The sequence below is a fragment of the Typopeltis vanoorti genome, chromosome 3, assembly GCF_054136105.1.
Source record: "Typopeltis vanoorti isolate ZY-2024b chromosome 3, IOZ_Tvanoo_1.0, whole genome shotgun sequence".
NCBI classification, from domain to species: domain Eukaryota; kingdom Metazoa; phylum Arthropoda; class Arachnida; order Uropygi; family Thelyphonidae; genus Typopeltis; species Typopeltis vanoorti.
The window spans coordinates 173,270,533-173,297,828 of NC_143551.1; the positions used below are offsets into that span (position 1 = coordinate 173,270,533).

At 38.4% G+C, this 27,296-nt stretch overlaps 1 protein-coding gene across 5 annotated transcripts in view; it reads left to right on the forward strand.

Annotated features, from left to right (window-relative positions):
• LOC150108743 (twitchin-like) overlaps positions 1–27,296 on the forward strand; it is a 2,666,638-nt gene that overhangs the window by 2,112,925 nt on the left and 526,417 nt on the right. For all 5 annotated transcript variants that reach the window (XM_090390962.1, XM_090390961.1, XM_090390964.1 and 2 more), the window contains 2 exons: positions 13,137–13,309; positions 25,385–25,514. In XM_090390962.1, the coding sequence (XP_090247088.1) occupies positions 13,137–13,309; positions 25,385–25,514 (303 nt within the window). The remainder of the gene's footprint in view (positions 1–13,136; positions 13,310–25,384; positions 25,515–27,296) is intronic.

Here is a 27,296-nt window from a genome sequence, read left to right on the forward strand (position 1 = left end):
TCCCTACTTCTACACGTCAGTGTCCTCCTCATCATTCCCAGAAGTCTTTGTGTTGTCTTCACAATTTTGGCGATGTGTCCCCTAAATTTTAGATCCTTATCCACTATCACTCCCAGATCTCTTATTTCTGCTACTTACCCAAGCATAAATTCTGCATCCCATCTTTGTTTTCCAAATTTTAAAACCTTACATTTTGCAACATTGAACTGACATCCCAATTTCCATGCCCAAACACTCAATTTATTCAAGTCTTCTTGTAAGGCCACAACATTTTCACTACACTTCATGGTTCGTCCCAACTTTGCATCATCTGCAAACAACTGAATATCTCCATCCAAATCTTCGCCAATATCATTAATATACAAGTTAAATAGTAATGGCCCTAAAACAGATCCCTGAGGCACTCCACTAGTGACTTTCCTTTTCCTGGATATTGCACCCCCATACACAACTTGTTGATACCTATCAGATAGCCAGTCTCCAATCCAATGCACTAATCTAATATCCAACCCCATCTGCTCTAGTTTGACTGTCAACTTATCATGAGGTACTCTATCAAAAGCTTTTGCGAAATCCAAGTATATTACTGTGTATCCTTCTCCTCTGTCTAAGGAAGCAGTCACTTTATTGATAATAAAAACGTTTTTTTAACAGGTTGTAAATTCCATAAATTTTTAAAATGAATGCTGATCACCGTGTAACTCTAAAAGAAAGGATTTGGAGTAATTACTTCGAAAAATTGCTAAATGATACAAGCAGTGATAGCACAGTGGTAAAAAACACTCAACAGGCATACAGTCAGGAATACATATCCATGCTTGAAGTAGAAAAAGCCATCAAAGGCTTGAAATGTGGAAAGGCAGCAGAAGTAGAGCTGTTTGACCAGAAATGCTGAAGTATGGTGGTATAAAAGTCTTATAATGGCTGCACTGCATAGTTCAGAAAGCCTGGACTGAGGGACAAATTCCTGATGGCTGGAGTACAGCTCTTGTAGTACCCATATATAAAAAGGGAAATAAAAGTGAATGTAAGAATTACAGAAGTATTTACCTACTGAGTGTTTCCCTGGCAAGATTTATACAAGTATACTTGAGAAACGGTTGAGAAAAATTGTGGAAGAACAAGCTGGATTCAGTTTAAATAGAGGCTGTCAGGATCAGATCTTCACTTTAGGACAAATAGTTGAGAAATCATGGGAATATAACAAAGACCTGTATTTAAGTTTTGTCAATCTGGAAAAGGCATATCACAAGGTGCAAAGAGAGAAGCTATTCAATACGCTACAGTTATATGGGGTCAATGGAGCATTATATCAAGCAATACTTAGTCTATATCTGAGTTGTAAGTCAGCAGTTAGAATTGAAGGAAGTACAGGAAGATGGTTTAATGTTAAATCTGGTGTGAGACAAGGATGTACATTATCCCCTTTGTTATTCATTATCTATATGGACAAAATCAAGACGTGGACAGGAAAGAGCAGTGCACAACTGCTCAGATTAGCACAAGAGCGTAGTTTGTTCGCCAAGATGGTCGCTGACCTTCGATAGAAGATAGCACAATAAGAAGAAGATATGGATCACGTTATGAAGTAAAGTGGTATTAAACATGATATCAAAATTGGAGATATTAATGTCAGCTCTTTGCTTTATGCAGACGATATTATACTTCTAAATAAATCCGCTACAAGTCTGCAAGATTCCCTGAGTAAATTGAATAAGCAGAATCGTTGAAAATGTCAACTGCGTTGTGAACGGAGAACCCGTGGAACAAGTAAAAATTTCAGCTACTTAGGCACTGTTTTTAGTGAAGATGGTAAATTAAATATGGAAATAGACAACAGAAGGAACAAAGCTGGTATGGTAGGAAGTCATTTGAATAAATTCATATGGAATAAGAGAGAAATTAGTCAGAACACTAAATTAGCAGTATACAAGACAGTGTTCAAACCATTTTTAACTTATGGATCTGAGAGCTGGGTCAGAAGTAAAACACTTGGAAAAGACTAGAGACCACAGATATGAGAGTCCTGAGAAAGATTAGAGGTGTGAACAGATGGCATCAATGGCAATATCATATTAAAAACGAGGATATTAAGAAAGAACTTGACATTGTCAGCATCTAGGAATGCCTTAACAGAGCTAATCTCAGGTGGTATGGTCACTTAAACAGAATGGGAGAAAAAAGATTAGCAGAATGAGTATTCTCTGCCAGGTTGGCAGGAAAAAGACCCAGAGGAAGACCAAGATATAGGTGAATTGATATGGTACAAAGTGCCTTAGACGATAGAAAGATAAGATCTGATAATGTTGGAGTCTTGACAAGTAACAGACTGATTTGGAGGAAAATTGTAGATAGGAAGTTAGTAATGATGTAAATTTTTCATGTAATACTATCATATGCTGTACACCCTTTGAGGGAACATGGCAGGAATTTGATGATGATGATGAAAATGCAACACCTTGCACTTATCATTATTAAAACTACAATCCCACTCTTTTGTCCAAGTAAAATGTCTATTCATATCTTCCTGAAGGGATTCAGCATCAGCAATGCTACTTATAATTCTTCCCAACTTTGCATCATCAGCAAATAACTGAAGATCCCCAGTCAGTCCACATGATATATCATTAACAAACAAGTTAAATAGCAGGGCCCAAGAACAGTACATGCACAGTCTGCTGGTATTGTTCAGAGAGCCAATCTCTGATCCACGTAACCAATATACTGTCTATTCCCATTCTCTGCAGCTTGTACACCAACTTATCATATGGTAATTTATGAAACACTTTTGCAAAGTCTAAGAATATTGCTGTATATGATTCTCACTTATATAACACACTCTTCACCTTATCATAAAATGCACATGAATTACTGAAACAGGATCTACCCTTTACAAATCCTGCTGACCTTCATAAAGAATACCATGTCCATCAACATAATTTTGTATTCTATTCCTTACCAATCTTTCCAACACCTTGACCACAACTACAGTTATACAGACTGGCCTATAGTTGGAAACTAATGTCTTAGAACCATGCTTGTGGAGTGGTACTATTTTGCCTTCTTTCTACTCCTTAGAAACTCTATCCCCTTCAAGACTTTCATTAAATAATTAGGTCAACGGCATAACCAACTATGGAGCACATTCCTTTAGCATATATAGTGATATGTCATCCATTCTCACAGCCTTATTTACATCTAATCCAACCAACATCTGATACACCCAAAGTGAATGAAACATCTCAGAATAACATTCAGTTTTAATCAGTAAAATGTATGCTAGTTAAACTCAGTTAATTATTCATTGTTGATATAAATTACTTGTAGTTTATTGTTAAAAAAATAGAATAAAGACTGATACAAGGAAGGATGTGTAATATGTCAATGAATAAAGGCTAATATATATATATATATTCCCATCAGAGACCTGAGGAGCTTAAGGATCTTCCTCAGCCATAGTCAAGTTAGCCGGTCTTGGGCATGGATAGCAGGTTTTTTTCCTCAGTTGTTAAACTGAATATCCCCTATCAATCCATATGGTACATATATTAAACAAATAAGTTAAATCATAGGAGCTGAAGAACAGAACCCTTTAGCATACTCTGTTACCTTCATATTCATGGATGCTCTCCCCTCCACACATGCACTTCATCAGTTTGTTGGTCAGCAAAGAGTTATACCCCCTCAACTTTTACCTTACCCCAATTTTCTATATCAAAATCTGAGAATACCATACATAAATGTCTCCCATTTATGGTCCATGGTCCATGCAGTTAGCTGAGTGGCTATGCGCTTTGCAACCATATGCCTGGGAAAAGAGTGTCCTGGGTTCGATTCCTGTCGCTGATGTGAGGAGCTTAGGATCTTTCTCAGACATAGCCAAGTTAGCTGGTCTTGAGCATGGACTGCAAGGCTTTTCTCCCAGGTTTATCTGGGGTTTTTTCTTCTGCAAGCATGTAAACCACCCTTGAGAACATTATGTTTCTACAGACATAGGATACGCCAGGAGGCATAGGGCCAACTACCTTATCCTCATATAACGGTTGTGGTTATCAGGAATAGAACCCCTCAACACCATAAATGTAAAAGAGGAAAAGATTAAGAAAGAAAGAATGTCTCCCATTCAGGTTGATTTCTAAAGTAAGACCTAACCTTCACAAACCCATGCTGACCATCATAGAGAATTCTCTCATCTCAATTCTCTGTTCTGGTGTCCAAACATTAGAAAAGAAAGTACTAACTTACCTTCACAATATCTTAACAATCACTTCAGATATACAAATTGATTTATAATTGGCCATGCCTGCCTTAAACTCTATTTTACTCTTTTTTTAACACTGTTTTAGCTTTACTCTACTTCTTGTTTTTGATCTTCCCTGTTGAATTAAACAAGGTCAAGAGCAAAATTAGCTCTTTTGGGCATTTCCTAAAAATATGTGCTGATATGGTATCTAACTCTATTGTCTTAGTAACATCTAGTCTTACACTTGTGCTTTTAGTCATTGTAATTCCTCTTGTGCATAGACCACCATGTTAAATGGTAAATAATGACACTTCAGTAATATCACTATAAATATTATTACCAAAAAATCATGTGAAGCTGTTTTTTATCAGTACCTGAACAAGAATGATTTATTCCAATGATTATTTCCCAAATCTACCGCATTAGGATAGTAATTCTAATCTTTAAAGATACCTGTGGCATAACTATAAACAACAAATTACACAATAGCCACAGTAATTAATTTTAATGAAATGAAAGTAAAGATATTTCGTGCTGAAATTAACTTGCTTTGAAAGCAAGCAAATCAAAGAAATGGAAATACGAGGTACATTACAACAATCTATTAACCAGTTATTACCAATTACCAATCCTGTTTCTTTGATTTGCTTGTTTCTATGCACTGATAATGTGCTGTTATTTTCAGTAAGAAATATCTGTACTTTCATTTCATTAAAGTTAATTACTGTGGTTATCATGTAATTTGTTGTTTATTGGGATAGTAATGTAGAATTAATTTTTCTTTTTAATTTTTATTAGTATACATAAGATGTTTTATTATTTATACAGAACTTGAATTAATGCATTCCTTTCCAAGTAGCAGCACCATATAGAGTTGAAGTTTTAGTGGCATCTATGTTTCTAACATCGTAATCAAGAACATTAATTGAAATAAACATATATGCTGTTGAGAGGCAATGTAAATCGGGTGGCGAGAGATCTAAGATTCATATTTGAGGTTGTACAAAAGAAAACGCAGAGAGGAAAGATAGTGTATGTGTGTGTGTGTGTGTTACCCAGGTATGATAATGATGAACTAAGCAGAAGAGCAGTAATAATGAAGAGCATAATAGCCAGAATGTGTCCGAAGATAAGATTGGAATATGTGGATGCTTGGAGGGCATTTGAAGATAGAAACAAACTGTATGCGAGAGACCACTTGCATTTGAATGAGGAAGGACATAGTCATCTGGAGAGATTGCTGTTTTCTGAACGAGTAGGTGAGTCAATGCTGGGAAATTAGAATTCCCAGGGTGGATGATAGTAGGGATGGCCTATTATGGGAATGGGTGCTTGGGAGAAGGGGGGATGACATCAGGTAACAGGTCCAGTGGAGTCTGGAGGAGATAATGATAGGTATAGAAGCAGTGACATTTTTATGCTTTATGCTAATGCCAGGAGTATCCAGAAAAAAAAGGAGATTAAGTGGTGTTGCTGATAGCATCAGCCTAGCCAAAAATTATTGGGATCACTGCGACGTGGTTGACAGAAGAGGATATAATAACAGGAATAGAAGTCACTGGGTACAGCATTTTTCGGCAGGATAGGAAGGAAAAGCGTGGTGGTAGAGTACTGCTTATGATAAGTGATGACCTATGTCCTCTAAGAGTGGAGACTGTGGAAGGCAGTGACACTAATGATTTTGAAAACATATGGTGTGAGGTAGAGGTGGACAAGACAGGATATTTAGTGGGGTGTTGCTACAGACCCAGGAGTACAGAGGGTGAGGACCAGGAAATGTCTAGACAGTTGAGTTTGGCAAGTACAAGAAGAATGCTTGTTATGGGAGATTTTAATTACAGTAGTATAAACTGGGGAGAGGAAGATGAATGTAGCAATAAGGGAATGGAATTTCTAGAATCCTTGAGGGACAAGTGTCTTAGGCGACATGTAATAGAATGAAGGGAACAAGAGGTTCAAGAGATTTGGATTTGGTTATAGCATCAGAGGAGTTGATAATAACTGAGATGACATCTCTCCCACCAGTTGGAGAGAGTGACCATGTTTTGACTTGAAAAATGAATAGATATGCAGGAGTAGCAAAGAGACGGGAACGTATGTGGAATTATAAGGCAGGCGATTATAATAATCTAAGACATCAACTTGGGTAAGTTTCATGGAAGGAGGAATTGGAAGGCCGGGATATCATTAGTGTGTGGGAAATTATGAAAGAATATTATGATAAGCTGATATTTAAGTTGCAACACATGGGTTTAGTTGTCGGGTTTGTCAACTGAGTTCAGGATTGCTGTCTGATAGGTATCAGAGAGTTGTAAATGGTGAGGCAATATCAAGGAGGCAGAAGTTTACAAGTGGAGTCCCAGAGTGCTCAGTACTGGGACCTGTATTGTTTAACCTTTATATCAATGACATTGTCAATGGATTGTAGGGAGACATTCAGTTGTTTGCAGATGATGTGAAGCTGGGAAAGTTATTAGTAATATTGCAGATGTGGCAGCCCTGCAAGAGGATTTGAATAAACTAGACAGATGGGCCAATGAATAGGGGTATCGGTTTAATGCAGCAAAACATAAAGTCTTGAAGTTTGGGATGCATCGATGGGAGGCTGCATACTCAATTGGAGGAGCTGTACTGGAGGAAGTAGAGGAGACATGAAATCTGGGGGATGATGATTGATAAAAAACTGAAATTCAGGGAACATATTTCAAAGGTGTGAAGGTAACCCACAGGATTGTTGCCTGCAATACAGAGCAGAACGCTGACCTGCAGAGATAAGAGAGTTATCATTCCATTGTATAAGACCCTGATCAGACCAAACTTAGACTATTGTTCTCAAATTTGGTCCCCAGGATTTGAAGGAAATAAATTAACTTTGGGAAGGGTACAGATGCGATTACAAAGATGATTTCAGGACTGTACAATGTTAATTATGAGGATCAGCTGAGGGAATGTGGACTGTAGAGTTTGGTGGATAGAAGAAGGAGAGGTGATATGATTGAGTCTTAAACTGTTGAGAGGTGGGAGTTCTTTCGCTTGGTTGAACAGCGGGATGGAGTGAGGACAAGGGCCATCCCTGATAGTTACAAAAGGAAACTGTGAGCAAGAGGGTGAGGAATGGTTTCTTTGCATGGAGGGTGTTGAACCATTGAATGCATTGCCTGATAAAGCGGTGAGAGCAAGAACAGTCAATGAGTTCAAGGAGTGGTATGATAGACTTTGTGTTTCTTAGGAAGGACCTCCCACGATGAGTCTTTTGACTCCATGGAGGCTTGAATAATAATAATACAGAAATATTTTGAACTACATAAAACTGCTACACAAACATCTCTCAATTATCCAACCTGCAAATAACCGAACCCTAAATTATCCAGTCATTGAATAGACTACTATATCATCTTTTCTCTGAATTCAATTAATCTGCCCTTAGTAAACCAATCAGCAGATCAGTAATTTCTCAAAGCAATTATAACTGAGAGATTTCTGTGTGTATGTGTTGGGGGGGGGGGTATTTATATGACTGAAATGGGAATTAGTCAAATGAACATATCCATTTATATTCATGCACACTTATAAAGTTTACATTCTATAATATGTGTGTGTGTGTGTGTGTGTGCGTGTGTGTGTGTATATTTACGATGGTGTGCTGAAAAGTTGTGATAATCACCATGACAGAATTGAGGTAGGACCATGTCACTTACTCATTATCCTTTGGTCATGCAACACTTATTTAATTTTCCTTCTGCTATTCCTCTATATAACTAGTACTAAACTACTTATTTTAACTTCCATTACTATGATAACATGGGCATAGAGTTTAATTCAAATAGCTGCATTCTTGTTTCAATGATATCTTGTAATTGATGATATCTGTACCTTTGCATCTATGAATTTCTTTTCTTTTTTTTGTAAATCCACACCTAAAGCAAACATCCATCAGAATACAGGGTGCCGCTAATTGCATCAGGTCATAGTTACCAGTTATTTTATTTTCTTCTAGCATAAAATAAATTACTTACGGTGCTAATCACATATTCAGTTGCCAAAAACCTTTACTAGATACACGAAAGTGTGTGTGTGTGTGTGTGTGTGTGTGTGTGTGCGCGTGCGCGTGCGTGCGTGCGTTTTCCTCCCAATAGTAACCCTACCAGGAGGTAATTTATTCCTACATGCTCCATTGCATATAATGCTTATATTACATGTAGCTTGCAAGTACTGATTAACATCTGTATTTATATTTCTGTATCAATTTTCATATCTACATTTATATTTTTATATATACATAGATTAACACTATATAATTCACACAATATCAGTAATTATGTTAGATTTCAAGGACTAGAAGCGTTGATCTTATTGGCAAATTTAATTAATTCTGAGTAATACTTTTTGATAAGTCTCTGTTTTTACACTGGTCACTTGTCTCCGGAAGTGATGATGTGTTGTATTAGGGTCATCTGGATGGAGTCCAATAGCTGACAGTTGTAAAGTATGTGGTCAATAGTCTGTTGAAGGTGTGGATTACAAATGCATAATGGTGATTCCAGGATATGGAATATGTGTGTCTTAGTTTTCCATGTCCTGTTAGCAGTGTTGTTAAACGTGGAGAAATGGCATGTTTTTTCAGCTAGAGTCTACATCTGATGTTTGGCAAGAATTCTTTTGTTGTTGATCCATTTTTTGATGTTTTCCATTCTTCTTCCCACATGTCTAGGCTTTTCTCTTCTGCAAGTGTTTTTATAGCAGATTTTGAGTACTTTTGGGGTTTCTAGCTGTTCATTTCTAGCTGCTTCTTTAGCCAGCTGGTCAGCGCTCTTGTTTCCTGCTTCCCCAGTATGTGCGTTCACCCAGCAGAACTCAATTTTCTATCCCTCTAGAGTGAGATTTCTTGTTTGTTCTATTAATGCTATATGGTTGTTCCGGTTTTTTATGCCGTCTATAGTGCTCCTACTATCACTGTAAATTTGCTGTCTTTTGATGAGAGTGTTGAGTTCTAATTCCTGGAGATATGTAAGTGACTGAACTATAACAACTGTAAGTGACTGAACTTCCTGGCCACAGGTTATTGGCATTAGTGAAACATGGCTGACGGAAGATGATATAGTTAGTGGGATAGAATGTGTAGGTTATAGTATGTTTAGGAGGGACAGAGAGAATAAAATTGGGGGAGGGGTGTTATTGATGATAGCTGATGAACTGCAGCCAAGGAGAATTGAAGTATTGCAGGATAGTGAAAGGAGCTCATTTGAGGCTATTTGGTGTGAGATTGATACTGGCAGAATAAAATATACAGTTGGGTGCTACTATAGACCAGGTGATGGAATAGATGGTGGAGATGGTATGCATAAACAAATTGATGAAATGAGTGGAAGGAGGGTAATTATTATGGGGGATTTCAACTATGGTAACATTGATTGGAAGGAGGAGAGGACACATGTGAGGAAGGAAATGGATTTTATTCAATTATTAAGGGATAACTATCTGAAACAGCATGTAATTGAAAATACTAGGGGTGTGAGAGTGCTTGACCTGGTAATAGTATCTGAGAATTTGACTGTAATGAATATAACCATGTTGTCACCTATTGGTGAGAGTGATCATAAGGTCTTGACCTGGGAGGTGGCTAAAGGTGTGAAATTTGTGATTAAGACAGGGTATATGTGGAATTACCGTGCTGGCAAGTATGACAAGCTTAGGAGATTGCTTGGATCAGTGCCATGGCATGTACAACTGCAAGGGCTGGACGTCGATAGAGCATGGGAAGTGATCAAAGAGCATTTACAGGAGGTTATGGTTGATTGTATACCTAAGGTCCGAATAGTGAAACAAGGAGGGGTTGAATGGATGAATAACACCATTAAGCTTGAGCTGCAAAAAAAGAAACAACTATGGAGGGAATTTAAAGAAAGGGGTGACCTGCAGTCACACGAAAGGTATAAAGTGCAGGCCAGAAGGGTAACGAGTGTGGTAAAAACAGCAAAAGCCGATTATGAAAGAAAACTAGCTATGCAAGCAAAAGAGAATCCCAAACAGTGCTTTCAATATGCTGCAAGCAAGAAAAAAACTGTACATGGCAAAATGATTTTAAGGAATGACGATGGTAAAGAGTTCACTGAACCAGTCGATATAGTGGAGTTACTGAGCGCGCACTTTGCAAAAGTATATCATCCAGGTGGTGACGTTGAAAAAATGAAGGAACCATTAGTTTATATGGGAATTTTGATGAATGAAGTGGAGGTGAATAGTCTATTACAGAACCTTAATGTGAATACATCTGTGGGATTGGATGGTATACCGGCACGGGTCTTGCGTGAAGCGGCTAAGGAATTATCAGTGCCCTTGACCATGTTGTTTAATCTGAGTCTCAGGTCTGGCTTAGTCCCGAAGGCGTGGAAAGAGGGGAAAATAGTTTCACTGCATAAAGGAGGATCCAAGACTATGGTTGCAAATTACCGACCGATCAGCATATCAGGAGTCGTTGTCAAGGTCTTGGAGAAAGTAGTCAAGGGAAAAATACAGGAATGGATTGATGAAAATGAGATACTGTACAGAGGACAGCATGGCTTTGTGAAGGGGTAGATCATGCCTCAGTAACTTGCTCAAGTTTTATAACAAGGTGACGGCTGAACTGGATAAAAGGAAATGGGTTTACAGTGATACTGCTGGACCTGGCAAAGGCGTTTGACAGGATACCACATGGAATTCTAATCCGTAAACTACAACATATGGGAATGGATATAGGGTTGGTGAGATGGATAGCTGGGTGGTTGATGGAGAGATATCAAAGAGTAGTTTATTCAGGAGTAGAGTCCAAAAAACGGCCTGTGACTAGTGGTGTGCCACAGGGTTCTGTTCTTGGACCACTGCTGTTTAATCTGTTCATTAACGATATAGGGAAAGGTCTAAGTGGGACAGTTCATTTGTTCGCTGATGATGGAAAGTTGGGTAGGGCGATAGTGAATGCAGAAGATGTCAAAGTCTTGCAAGATGACTTAGATAGATTGGAGTTCTGGACTAAGGAGAATGGATGTCAATTTAATGTGACAAAATGTAAGGTTATGCATTTCGGAGTGAAAAGATTAGCAGCAGTATACCACATTGGTGGAACTGTACTCCAAGAGATTGATGAGGCCAGGGACTTGGGAGTGTTGGTGGATAGGGAGATGAAGTTTAGGGGGCACATTGCGAAAGTAGCTAAATCAGCTCATCAACTCACTTTGTTGTTGAAAAATACCTTGACGAGCAGAGAAAAACAAGTTATTGTACCTCTGTACCGAGCCCTGATAAGACCTCATCTCGACTATTGTGCCCAGATTTGGTCACCTCGGTTCCTTCTTGATGGGGAGGAGGTTGAGAGGATCCAGAGGCGAGTGACTAAGATGATAGCAGGTCTATGGAATGAACCATATGAGAACAGGTTGTAGATTTGTGGGTTGCAGAAACTAGTTGATAGGCAGAAAAGGGGAGATATGATTGAGACATTCAAATTGCTAAAAGGATTCTATAGGATTAATTCAGAGGATAATTTTGAGATCAGGACTGGTGATGGGAGAACTAGGGGACACCCATGGAAGCTGGGCAAGAGCGTGGTTAGCAGGGGTATTAGAGCTGGGTTCTTTACTTTTAGAGTGGTAAATGAGTGGAATAAGCTGCCAGAGTCTGTTGTGGGTGCTATGACAGTGAGCGAGTTCAAGGCAAGGTATGATAGATACTGTGAGAATGTTGAACAGCTGTGTGAACATGATGTTTAGGGCCTCCCTTGATGAGTCTAAGGACTCCTGGAGTAGCCCGTGGTAATAATAATAATAATAACAAGTTGTTCTGCTCTAAACTGCATTCTCTCTTTTGGAACAGAGAGAGAGATAGAGAGAGAATGCAGTCTAGAACAGCATTACTGTATAATGGACTGTCTGTTGTATGCAATGAAAGAACAACCAATGTTCCCTTCAGTTTTGCTTCCGTCAGTGTATATTTGGAAATCGTCGCCTTCAGAGCTTTCCTTCTCCTTAATGTATGTTCTCTTTGCTGGGTGAGGCCACCTGCTTTAGTGAAGTGGGCGTTCGTAGCAATTTGGATCAGTGTTGTAACTTTCATTATATCTTCTGGAAGTGATGTCATATATAAGAGATAATTCTTGTATTTTCAGGTAGATCAGTGTTAGAGCTGCAATAATGCAAGCTGCCTCGAAAGATATTGTCCTGTATCCTTAATTATACATATGGCTATAATGGCTTGAACTCTGTTTAGTTTCATTTTTGTCAGTTTATCTTTAATTTTAGTATATGTTTCCAGGCAGGTGCAGCATAAGATACCAATGGTATTATAGCTCCGATATATATATATATATATATATATATATATTGTTTTCAGTGCTCGTTGGCCTAATCCTCACTTAATCTTTTCAGACTTAGCTAGGAGGTGTACTACTTGTAAGCTTTTTTAGGCAACATATGAGATGTACTTATTGAAGGTAAATTTTTCATCTATTGTTACTCCTAAGTATTTCAGCTCACTGGCTACCTCTAGAACTTCTCTGTTCAGGAAGACCATTACAGGTTGTTTTAATTTGTGTGTGCATGTGGGTATACTGATCACAAGACCTGTATCAAATCAGTGCCCTATGTGGGAAGGGATCCAGAGAAAATAAAAAAGTAATCTGTTGATATCCTTTTGGAAAAGCTAGAGGTTGTAGTACTCAGATAAAACATATAGGGAAGGCTACTCATCATAACAGAAATGAATGATGAATGGAAGTAGTAGGTTCATTGAGTCAGCAATTCAATTATATAATTGGCAATTATATATATATATAATTAAATTTCACATTGCTTATGCTTTTGTGTATAAGCTTTATTCCCAATTAATTAATTAATCCTATTTTTCAACACATTATTAGGACTTCCAGGACCACCACAGCCCCCACTGGAAGTATCAGATATTACTCAGCATACAGCTTCATTGATCTGGAGACCTCCTAGTTATGATGGTGGCAGCAAAATTACTCATTATATAGTGGAAAGAAAGGAAACCAGTCATGCACAATGGGTCATTGCCACCAGTTATTGCAGGGTTAGATCATTTTTCAAGCAATATATAGTATTTGGAATTTTTGGATTTATGTTATGTAATTCTGATCTTTAAAGGTACCTGATGTTGAAAGTTTATTTTTCACTTGGTTAGACTATAATAAATTTAGTTTAATCCTTTATCCAAGTGTGAGCAAACATGGCAAACTTTATTTGCTCACACTTGGATAAAGGATTAAACTAAATTTATTATAGCCTAACAGTGAAAAATAAACTTTCATCATCTTTCTCCAAATCCAGAGCAATTTAATAAAAAAAAAGGTGGCACACCTTTTGGCAACTCCTATAGGTGGAGATGACCTTGCTACTGCTTCTGCCTGGTATCTCCACATATGCGCCTGGCTCCCACTGAAGAGATCTCAATAAAGGTCAAAACTAGTCTGGGTAGTGGCCCTTCCCTTAATGCATAACATCATACATATCCGCAAGGAGATGTGTTTTGCATTATGGGAGATACTGAGATAGGAGTGATGTAAGCTTGCTCCACCTTTGCAAGGAGTCGCCTGGTGTTGTACCACCTTACCCCAGTCCTGAAGATACTTTCAGGCACAAACTTTGTTTGCTCACACTTGGATAAAGGATTAAACTAAATTTATTATTTAAAGGTACCTGTAGCATGACTATAAACAACAAATTACACAACTTTGGTTATTGTGTAATTTGTTGTTTATGATATATAATTGTCTTCCCGTATACTAGACTGTTTTCTAAAAATATGTTTGAGGATTTCTTTCAAAAAATGATATAAGAAAAATAGCTTTCATTACAATAAATACAACGAAGAAGGACTTGATTTGGTAATAGAATCTGTAAAAAAGTTATTATTATCATTTATTATTATTAATATTATTTTTATCTCAATAGGGTCATAAGCATACTACTCCTTAAAATCATCCCCTTTTTGCATTCTCGCCATCCTCTCAGATAATGCATTCCATTCTCCTACTACTCTTCATGCCAAAAACTTGCTCCTTACCTTTTTATGCTACTTCCTTTTGCAGCTTCCAGAGATGGCCCAATTTTCCTTGTTCCTTCCCTCCAGTAAATACATCTCAACAGCTTAAATATCTCAGTCATATCCTCCACCATTCCTTTATCTCTGCTGATCAATGTCCTCCTCAATACTACAGCAGTCTCATCATTATCTTCACAACCTTTGCATTATGTCCACTTCTTTCAATATAACTCAACAAACAAGTATGTAGCATTCCATTTTGTGGATCCCAAATTTCAAAACCTTACATTTAGCAGCATTAAACTGATAACCTCATTCATCTCATCTGCTCACATTTCAGTTATTTAATTCATTGGATGAGCATTGTGTGTGATAGTGTGTACCTCCTATGATGAGTCTCTGACTCCATAGAGGTCGGATGTTAATAATAATAATAATAAATCCTCTTGAAGAGACAAAACATCAGCACAATTACTAGTAACCTCCCAAGTCTTCATGCCATCTGAAAATGCCTAAATATCTCCCTAAAGTCAGGTAGCACTATTATTGACATAAAGACTGAACAGTAATGGTGCCAGCACTGAAGCTTTTGGCTCTCCACTTGCAACCCTTACTACTCTCCAATTCTGCTCTCCTACATACAACTGTCTCTGATATATAACAAAAAGCCAATTATTACCAGTCTAATCTGCTTACTCTATATCCAAATCCAACTCAAACATCAATCTATCATGTGGCACCATAGTATGCGATGTTGTGAAACATGGGAACAACACCCACCAAGATACTTGAAGCAGCTCTATAGCTGGAGTCACATTATTAAAGTACTTTTTAGTAAATGGCATATCACTATATTTGTACCTAGTCATTGGTTCAGAGGATATATGAATAAGTAAGGTGTCCTCGTTACCTCCAATTGGCTCTTAAGAAGGGGTATATATGAAACTACAGGTTAGGCAATTATAACAAGCTTCGGAGTGAGCTTGCAGCAGTCCCATGACAGAACATATTGCAAGAGAAAGATGTCAGCAGTGTATGGAATAAAATCAGCAGGTATCTGAGGATGGGGAGGAGGTGGAGAGAATCCAGATACGAGTAACCAAGATGATAGCAGGTCTATGGAATGAAGCTTATGAGAACAGGTTGAAGATTTGTGGGTTGCAGAAATTAGTTGATAGGCAGAAAAGGGGTGATATGATTGAGACATTCAAATTACTGAAGGTTTCTATAAGATTAATTCAGAGGATATTTTTCAAAACAGGACTGGTGGTGGTGGAAGGACTAGGGGCCATCCATGGAAACTGGGCAAGAGTGTGGTTAAAAAGGGTGTTAGAGCTAGGTTTTTTACTTGGGGAGTGGTGAATGAGTGGAATAAGCTGCCAGAGTCTGTTGTGGGGTGCCATGACTGTGAATGAATTCAAGGTGAAGTATGATAGATACTGTGTGAATGTCGAATAGTTGTTCTTGATGAAGTATGATAGATACTGTGTGGATAGTGAATAGTTGTTCTTGACATGATGTTTAGGGCCTTCCTCGATGAGTCTAGGGACTCCTTGGAGTTGCCCATAATAATAATAATAATAATAATAATAATAATAATAATTGTGGTGTAGCTTGTCTCTTAGTGCATGCATATGTGTACTCCAGATTTTGACCTTGATGTGAAGGTTGAAACATTGGGTAATTATTTTGGTTTATATTAAAGTGAAGTTATTACTCTAATACAGTAGTTGCCTCCATAATTTTAATATAAGAGTATTTAAAGATGATGCATGATAATGTAAAGAGCCTGACACTATCGCTAAAAGTATAATGGTTGCCAGTTTAATGTAACAATTTGTAAGATTATGCTCTTTCGGATAGAAAGATTACAAGCTGTATATGATATCAAATGATACTATGAAAATTGATGAGTCTAGGGGATTTGGACATAATGCCAGATAGACAGTTGCAGTAGCACACTCAGGATTTAATCTTGGGGTGGGGGGGGGACGAGTTAAGTAGATGATTTGAGAATACACACAACACATCGCATATGACCTATGACTGAGCATCTGCAATGTTTGCTAATTCATAAGTAGTATAGAAATAGAAGACACAACATAACATAAATTTTTTAAAAAAATTAATTAGGAAAATATTTTGGGAAATTTTTCTAGTGTTTTTTTTTTTTCCTTTTTCGTTGAAGGGCAGGGCTTCTTGCCCCCTCCCTGGGTGCATCACTGGGCAGTTGAGGTTCAGAGGGTATATTCCAAAGGGATCTCATGGATGTAGAAGAATACACATACACATACACATATGAAACATCATCATTATTAACAAAAATTCATAGAGATATAGTTTATTAAATGAAAGTGAGCCAAGTTGCTCTGTTTTGTGCCAAATAGTAAATGTCTGATGAAATAGAGAGGTTATGATTCCATTGTATAAGGCCTTGATCAGGCTTCATATGGATTATTGTGCACAAATTTGGTTTTCATGATGACGAGGATATATTGGAAAGGGTACAGAGAAGATTCACAAAGGTAGTCATGGTCTTTGGAATGTGGAGTACGAGGACAGATTGAGAGAATGTAAGTTGCAGAGCCTTGTGAAAAGGAGGAAGAGAAGGGGGGGATATGATTGAGACATATAAGCTGGTCAGGGGTTGTTATCAGGTAGAGATTTTTCATAGCATGGGTGAGGGGAGTAGAACAAGAGGCCATTGCTGGAAACTGTATAAGGAGGGTGTAAGCAAAGGAGTGAAAAGCAGGTTCTTTGCATGGAGGGTGGTTGGTGAGTGGAATGCATTGCCTGAGTGTGTTGTGGATGTGGACACATTGAATCAGTTTAAGATGCAGTTGGATGAGCATTATATGCAATAGTGAGTACCTCCCACGATGAGTTTCTGACTCCATGGAGGTCAAATGTTAATAATAATAATAATAATAATGAATCATGAGCCTTATCTTCAAAAAGAAGTTTGCTTATGTATTGCCAAAATTGTTTTCTTAGTCTTCCTCCTCTGTGTTCATTAGTTGGCCTGTATGGAGCACTAAATGTTGTGAAGGTGGATGAATAAGTTGGTGTCCCAACCATCTCAAATGATGTTTTTGAATGGTTTTTATTAGGGATATTTGCTGCTTTTCTTCAAGAATGACAGTATTAGGAATGTCATTAGATTTATAGTGATTAGATTCGATTTCTAGATATTAGTTAGACTTTTATGGAATTGAAGAGCTTTGTGTTTTCTCTTCACTATGTCAGAGTAACGATGTATAACCAGTGTACTGAAAATCATTTACTTCTTCAAGAATGTGGTCATTTAACTTAATATTTATTTCTACCTTGTTCTTTAGAACTTTAGTTTTACTTCTATTGTCTGCCAACCCAATCAGTTCTGCATTTTTACATAAATTATCTAGGTAGTCTAGGTAGTTTTGGGGCAGTTAGAATCAGTACAACATTATCTAAATACAGAAACTGTTTATGTGGACTTCTCCTGCTGAATTTTTGGGAGATATTCCATACCTATTTCCTCTTAGTCTGAATACATAATCAAGGGTAATAATAAAAATATATTGGGACCAAGAATCTCCTTAAAGAGCTCCAGTAAAAATAGGAAAAACTCACTCCAAAGCCATTCAAATGCAACCCATCACCAGGGCTGGTCCGAGAGTACCTGACGCCCTTAATCAAAGAAAATTTAGCCGCCCCTATACATTGTCTCTCTATATATATTTTGCCATACTCACACAACCACACATACACATGTGGATATTTATAAAAATAATATCATTATGAACATTAAAAGAATTTATTAATCAAAACCAATACATTTATATACATATATGATTACTCCTAATATCTGTGTAGCAAGAAAATTATTACATCTTAAATAAGTCTTAGCACTCCTAGGCGATTGCCTAGGTTCGCCTGATGATAAAACTGGCCCTGCTCATCACACCTGTATAATTTTATTCTTCTCTCAAACACATGCCATATATCCATTAACCAATACTCTTGCATGATTATTCTGATGTGGTTCTGCTATTGCTTTGATTATTTTCAAAGGCATGTCATAATAACAGAGACTTGATAATTAATACTTAAGGAATTGACAGCATACACTAGAAATATAAATTAAATCAACTTTAACATATACTTTCCAATAATTCAGCAACGTCACATTGCCATCTTCATGGGAACTTAAGATAAAGACACATGCACGCAAGTATTACATAACAGCAAATGAGAAACGAAGCGAGGAAGCTACCATTTTCCTAAAGTCCTGATGGTGTCCCCTGGCCGAAGTTCTTCTGATGTATGTTTCCCAAATTTGGGGCAGTCTCATGCATCTAGATTTCTTGAGGTTTGGCATGTTCCTAAGAGCTGAGGCTGATTCCATGAATAGTCTTTCATATTTGAACTTGCTGCAGTGTATTACTGTGGCTTTCTTCCACCTTATTCTGTGGCGAGTATCCAGAGCATAATCTGCAAGCCCAGAGTGGCTGTACTGGTGAAATTGGATGTAGTCCTTGTGTTTTGAGATTCTGATATTTGCTGTCCTGCCTGTTTGGCCAGAGTAGGACAATTTACAGCTGCAAGGGACCTGGTATATACCAGGTAGGTCTAGGGGAAGTGGTTGGTCTTTAGCGGAGCAGATGAGAAATGCCTATTTTCTATATGGTCTGTAACAAGAGGTCAAGTCATGTTTTTTTAGCATTTTGTTGATTTTTTCCGAGGTGCCTCGGATGTAGGGAATGGTGATGGATTTAGAGTAATCTTTTTTGTGAAGGGATGAGGTGGGTTGTGGATAACTGGTTGTAGTATTTTTTGGATTTTTTTGGAGGGAGGGGGGGTAGCCATTGGCTGAGAACGTGTTAAGGATGTGATTTAGTTCAGTGGTTAGGGCTTGGTCATTTGAACAGATTAGTTTAGCCCTGTTGAATAGTGTCTTAATAACTCCATATTATTGTGAGGGGAGGGGGAGATTGTTGGTGAATGTATCTGCCTGTATGGGTGGGTTTTCTATAAACTGAGAAAACCAAGGTTTAGGTTCTAGTGTGCCTAGGAAGGGAAAGCTATTGTTTTCCTCTTTCTCCAGGGTGAACTTGATTCAAGGGTGTTGGTTGTTTAAGTGTGTTAAGAAGGAGAGGAGTGTATCTGGGCCATGTGGCTAAATAACGAACACATCATTGACGTAGTGAAGCCATATGGTAGGTTTTTGTGGGGCAGAGTTTAAGGCTTTCTCTTCAAAAGTCTTCATAAAGAAGTTGACCAAGGGTGCGGAAAGTGGTGAACCCATGGCTGTCACTCTGTTTGTAGAATTTTTCCTGCCAAACGAAATAGCCTGAATTCATTGTGAACTGAAATAGGGCTGAGATATCGGGAGGAAATTTAGCTAGGATTAGCTCTAAGGTTTCTTTGAGGGGGACATTTGTGAATAAGGAGGAAAGATAGAGAAGTATCTCAGACCTATTTCAGTTCACAATTAACTCAGGCTATTTTGTTTGGCAGGAAAAATTCTACAAACAGATAGAGGGGACAGCCATGGGTTTACCACTTTCCCTACCCTTGGCCAACTTCTTTATGGAGAGAAGCCCCACAAAAACCTACCATATGACTTTGCTACATTGATGATGTGTTCGCTATTTGGCCACATGGCCTGGATACACTCCTCTCCTTCTTAACACACTTAAACAACCAACACCCTAGAATCAAGTTCACCCTTGAAAAAGAGGAAAAACAATAGCCTCCCCTTCCTAGGCACACTAGTCACCCGCCAACCTGATGGTACCTTGGTTTTCTCAGTTATAGAAAGCCCACCCATACAGGTAGATTCACCAACAATCCCCCCCCCCTCACAACAATATGGAGTTTTTAAGACACTATACAACAGGGCTAAACTAATCTGTTCAAATGACAATGCCCTAACCACTGACCTAAATCACATCCTTAACAATTTTTCAGCCAATGGCTACCCCCCCCCCAAAAAAAAAAATCCAAAAAATACTAAAACCAGTTATCCACAACTCACCTCCCCCCTTCACAAAAAAGATTACTCTAAATCCATCACCATTCCCTACATCCGAGGCACCTCGGAAAAAATCAACAAAATGCTAAAAATACATGACTTGACCTCTTGTTACAGACCATATAGAAAATTTGCATCCCTTATCCGCTCCACTAAAGACCAACCGCTTCCCCTAGACCTACCTAGTATATACCAAGTCCCTTGCAGCTGTAAATTGTCCTAGTTTGGCCAAAGAGGCAGGACAGCAAATATCAGAATCTCAGAACACAGGGACTACATCTGATTTCACCAGTACAGCCACTCTGAGCTTGCAGACCATGCTCTGGATACTTGCCACAGAATAAGGTAGAAGAAAGCCACATTAATACACTGCAGCAAGTTCAAATATGAAAGACTATTCATGGAATCAGCCTCAGCCCTTAGGAACATGCCAAACCTCAACAAATTTGGATTAATGAGACTGTCCCAAATTTGGGAAACATACATCAGAAGAACTTCAGCCCAAAGGCCAAGAACACCTAATATAGTCTGCCAGGGGGCACCTTCAGGACTTTAGGAAAACGGTAGCTTCCTCGCTTCGTTTTTCATTTGCTGTTATGTAGTACTTGCGTGCATGTGTCTTTTTCTTAAGTTCCCCATGAAGATGGCAATGTGATGTTGCCGAAATATTGGAAAGTATATATTAAAGTTGATTTAATTTATATTTCGAGTGTACACTGTCAATTCCTTAAGTATTAATTATCATGTTTATCCAGTGTATAAGCCTTTCTACAACAATAACAGAGACTGTTGAAGAACCTTTGTCTGTTCATTGAATCAACAGCTTTTGAGAAATCTGTGAAGTTTAAGATTAATGAAGGTTTTTATCTCTTGATCCTTCTAGAAACCTTCTAAGGTAGTGTATGTGTTCAACAGTGTTTCTATTTTCCAAGAAACCTGCTTTATTTTTGATTAGAAGAGATGTTATGACTCAGTTTGGTTTAGAAGCATCCTGTTATAGATTTTTACGATATCATCTTCATTCAACCATGTTTCATTTATTCCAATAATTTGGGGGCTGAATAAACTCAATCACTAAAACCATTTAATTCCCCTTATTTCTGATTCTTCTGGCATTTGTTAAGCAAAAACAGCAGTTCATTTTTAAGTCTATAACCAGTCCTATCCAAGCCACTTGTTGGTTGTGATTTCCCCACCACACTTGCCCAATCACTTTTATCACGCTTACCACATATATCTGCTCAGTCTCAACTTCCCCATTCACATCTCAATATATATACGCCATCTTCATACACACGTTCACTGTTACTTTCAACATCCACTGTCCCTATGCCATGTCTCCCTGTCTACCTGGGCTCTCTCCCATTTCTCTGTTCTTCTTGCATTCCTCTTCTCTGTTCATCTCTCACACTACTACTGTTTCCACTGCTATGAACTTCTGTCTCTTCAATAACACTCACCTGAATTTTCCCTTGATCTCTTTGTACTGATCTCTTGCACGCATCAGACTCTGTACTTTCACACACTGTACTTCCATCCAGCAACACTTTCTCCAGTGCACTCACTCCAAAGCCATTCAAATGCAACCCATCACACCTGTATAATTTTATTCTTCCCTCAAACACATGCTATACAACAAACTCTACTCCCTTCTCCTCACACAGCTCCGCTAGCATACCATTCACAATTTTGTCTCTCCATCGCAACTCATCATCGTCATACCTTGTCAACACACTGACAGCCTTTCCTACTACACTGTTATCTTTCACTTTTTTCAATAGCCGCCTGATATTGGCCCTCACATCCTCCTTATGTCCACTTAGATCATTTGTCCTCGCAATTATAACTAACTCTCTTGATCCTTTCTAACTCATGTCTAACGCCTTAATTATCCTACTTATTCTCACTCCTGGATAGCAGACCTTATGAACTCTCTCTCAGTAACTAGTCCTCTAATTATGGAGTCTCCATATACTACTATCCTGGAATCACTTGCCACTTCTTTTACTCTTTTTTTTTTATTCTGTTTTCTTGCCCACTTCCATTAGTTTCCACTAGATGTCTAACATCACTTCACATATTACTCATTTCATTTTTAATGATCAATAGCTATGTTTTTCAGTTTTCATCATAGCCTATCTACATTTAAGCATTGGATATTATTGGAATTAACATTCTCCAAAAAAATAAAAAAATAAAAAAAGTTGAGTTTCTACTGAAATATTCTGGGATATAAAATTTTGATATTAGAAATATCTCACAATTGGAAAGTGAGTAATTCAATTTAACATCATTTGTTGTTCATAAAAACAGAAAAACTAATTTCTGATGATCCATATTGCATGAAATGAAGGAAAAAAGTTAATTTCAATAAATGTTATGTTGGAGGTTTAATGGATTTTTTACAACACTCAAAAAGAATTAAAATAGAATTTAATACTTCCTATATTTCGTCCTAGTCACTAGGACATCTACGGGGATTACAAAGACAATTAATGTAACATGCACACAAAAACTTACAATACTAGGCCCAACCACATGGGTGACAATACAGTCCTATCTAGGTGGAGCGCCCTCTAAGGGCAGTTGTAGGTGGCCTGGAATGTAAGGTGGGACCTCTGGTGATGACTGTTTCCCAAATCTTCGGAAGCTTAATGCAACTGTATTTGTTAAGATTTGGTTGGTTTTTAAGAGCTGCTGCTGCTTCTAAGAAAAGCCTCTCTTTCTTGAATTTGCTGTGGTGGAGCATGGTGGTTTTCTTCCATGATACTCTGTGGGTGGTGTCCAAAACGTGGTCAGCCAAGCCTGAATGGCCATAGTTGTGTTTAACGATGTACGACTTGTGTTCCTCCAGGCAGATGGATGCTAATCTGCCTGTCTGTCCAAAGTACGCAAGCTTACAGGAACAGGGTTCTTTGTAAACTCCAGGCAGAGAGAGAGGAGGGAGCTGATCTTTCATAGAACGGATAAGGGTAGCCAGTTTGCGGTAGGGCTTATATGCTGTGTGTAGGTTATACTTTTTTAGTATCTTGGCTATTTTTTCCGAAGTGCCACGGATGTAGGGTATGGTGATGGCATTTTTGAATTCTTGTTGAAGAGAGGGACGGGGAATGGGGGAGGAATTTATTATTTTTTTGATGCTGTGTTCGCTGTAGCCATTGGAGAGGAAAGTTCTGTGTATGTGGTTAAGCTCAGTAGTGAGGGCGGTTCCACTGGAACAAAGATTGTGGGCTCTCTTGGTAAGGGTTTTAATTTTTAAGCCCACAATCTTTGTTCCAGTGGAACCGCCCTCACTACTGAGCTTCACCACATACACAGAACTTTCCTCTCCAATGGCTACAGCTAACACAGCATCAAAAAAATAATAAATTCCTCCCCCATTCCCTGTCCCTCTCTTCAACAAGAATTCAAAAATGCCATCACCATACCCTACATCCGTGGCACTTCGGAAAAAATAGCCAAGATACTAAAAAAGTATAACCTACACACAGCATATAAGCCCTACCGCAAACTGGCTACCCTTATCCGTTCTACAAAAGATCAGCTCCCTCCTCTCTCTCTGCCTGGAGTTTACAAAGTACCCTGTTCCTGTAAGCTTGCGTACTTTGGACAGACAGGCAGATCAGCATCCATCCGCCTGGAGGAACACAAGTCGTACATCATTAAACACAACTATGGCCATTCAGGCTTGGCTGACCACGTTTTGGACACCACCCACAGAGTATCATGGAAGAAAATCGCCATGCTCCACCACAGCAAATTCAAGAAAGAGAGGCTTTTCTTAGAAGCAGCAGCAGCTCTCAAAAACCAACCAAATCTTAACAAATACAGTTGCATTAAGCTTCCGAAGATTTGGGAAACAGTCATCACCAGAGGTCCCACCTTACATTCCAGGCCACCTACAACTGCCCTTAGAGGGCGCTCCACCTAGATAGGACTGTATTGTCACCCACGTGGTTGGGCTTAGTATTGTAAGTTTTTGTGTGCATGTTACATTAATTGTCTTTGTAATCCCCGTAGATGTCCTAGTGACTAGAACGAAATATAGGAAGTATTAAATTCTATTTTAATTCTTTTTGAGTGTTGTAAAAAATCCATTAAACCTCCAACATAATGTCCTCACAGCACTTAAGCCTCTACATAAGAAATCAATAAATGTTATTTGAAAAAAAACGTTATTTATAAGGAAGACTTAAATAGATTGGATGAGTGGGCAACAGTACGGAGCTTGTCATATCAATATTGCCAAGGGTAAGGTTCTGAAATTTGGTAGGCCACAATAAGGTGCAGAGTATACACTTGGTCAAAATTTTGGAGGAATTTGAAGAGATAAGAGATCTTGGAGTGGTGGTGGATAAGAATCTTAAGATCAGAGGTCACATTGCACAAGTTGTGAAGATATTACATCAGATTATAGAAATGATGTGGTGGACCTTAACTTGTAGAAATAAAGTTAAGGTCCACTTCATCATAACTTTTATTTCTACAAGTTAAGGTCCACTGCATCATTAACTTAACTTGTAGAAATAAAAAAGTTCTGGTTCCATTACATAAGGCCTTGATCAGACCTCATATGGATTCATTATACACAGATTTGGCCCTTGGTTTTCATGATGATGAGGATATGTCTGAAAGGGTCCAGAGAAAACTGACAGTTGTAACTGGTCTTTGGATGCATGTACACATGCTTCTATCAGTCTAAACCAAAATTAAAATACAATATCATTCTTTTGGCATAATGATACCCAGGATAGAGGCCAAAATGTGTTTCAGTAACATGTAATTATTTTATACATTTGCTTTCCATTAATAATTTTAATAATAATAATATTTATTCCATTTATAATAATAATTTGCTTTCCAGTTTGGAATGCCTTGCCTGAGAGTGTGGTGTCTGCAAGGAGTTTGAATGTGTTCGAGGCACAGTATGATGAGCTGTGTATGTGATAAAAGGACCTCCCAGATGAGTCTTTGACTCCATGAGGTTTTGGAGTAATAATAATAATAATAATAGCTATATATTTTTAAGTATTACTTCATAAATTGATACTGAGGAGTATGAATATAATTATTATTATTCATTTCAGGATACAGCATTTACTGTGCAAGGATTAATGGAAAATGGTGAATATCTGTTCCGTGTCATGGCAGTAAATGAAAATGGTCAAAGTGCTCCATTAGAAGGAAGTAATCCTATCATTGCAAAACTACCATTTGGTAAGATGTGTTAGCTGTTTATCTATAGTGTAAGATGCATGTGTGTGTGTGTGTGTGTGTGCACTCACGCACGCATACATGCATGTATGCATGTGTACGTGAATGTCATCTTTATCATCATAATATATATGGGCTGGTTCGAGGTTTGGAGGTACAGGAGGAGAGTGTGTTTCAGATACTGAGTACTCTGGATGTCAGTAAAGCTTTGGGACTGGATGGTATTTCACCATGAGTTTTGAGAGAATGTGCTAGGGAACTGACAGTGCCTTTAACCTGCTTTTCAATGAAAGTCTGGCTTCGGCAAAGGTGCCCAGGGAATGGAAGGAAGGTAAGAGAGTGCCATTGCATAAGGGCGGTAGCAGATTGGAAGTGTCTACTTATAGACCCGTTTGTGTGTCATCAGTAGTTGTTAAGATCTTGGAGAAAGTAGTGAGGGACCGTATACAGCATTGAGCAGATGAGGGTAATGTTATCTGTGAGAGTCAACATGGATTTGTGAAAGGGCTTTTTTTAGCAATATGCTAGCCTTTTATAATAAAGTTACAAGAGCATTAGATGCGCGAAAGGCATATACTGCCATTTTCCTAGATTAGCGAAGGCATTTGACAGGGTGACACATAATAAGCTGATATTTAAGTTGCAGCACATGGGTCTGGATGTCAGGTTGGTCAACTGGATTCAGGATTGGCTGACTGATAGGTATCAGAGAGTTGTGTATGGTGGAGCAGTTTCAAGGAAGCAGAGGGTTACAAGTGGGGTCCCACAGGGCTCAGTACTATGACTTATATTATTTAACCTTTATATCAATGACATTGTCAGTGGATTGCAAGGGGATATTCAGTTGTTTGCAGATGATATGAAGCTGGAAAGGATTATTAGTAATAGTGCAGATGTGGTAGCCCTGCAAGAGGATTTGAATAAGCTAGATAGATGGGCAAATTAAAGGGGATATCAGTTTAATGCAGCAAAATGTAAGGTCTTGAGGTTTGGGACACATCGATGGGATGCTGCATACTCTATGGGAGGAGTTATACTGGAGGAAGTAGGGGAGACAAGAGATCTGGGGTTGATGAGTGATAGAAACCTGAAGTTTAGGGGACATATTGCAAAGGTGGTGAAGGTAACAGAGGATTGCTGCAATTATGAGAGAGACACTAACCTGCAGAGATAAGAGGGTTATCATTCCGTTGTATAAGTCTCTGATCAGACCACACTTGGACTATTGTTCTCAGATTTGGTCCCCCAGGATTTGAAGGGGATAAATTAACTGTGGAAAGGATGCAAAGATGGATGACAAAGATGGTTTCATTACTGTACAAGGATAGTTATGAGGATCGGCTGAGGGAATGTGGACTGCAGAGTTTGGTGGATAGAAGAAGGAGAGGTGATTTGATTGAGACTTTTAAAGTGTTGAGAGGTGGTTACAGGGTTGATACTGGGGAGTTCTTTTGCTTGGTTGAACAACAGGAAGGAGTGATGACAAGAGGCCATCCCTGGAAGTTACGAAAGGAAACTGTGAGTAAGAGGGTGAGGAGTGGTTTCTTTGCGTGGAGGATGGTTGAACCGCGGAATGCATTGCCTGATGGAGTGATGAGAGCGAGAACAGTCAGTGAATTTAAGCAGTGGTATGATAGACTTTGTGTTTTTTTTTAGGGGGGGACCTCCCCTCGATGAGTCTTGACAGACTTTATGTTCTTAGGAAGGACCTCCCACGATGAGTCTTTTGACTCCATGGACGCCTGAATAATAATAATAATAATAATAATAATAATAACAATGAAG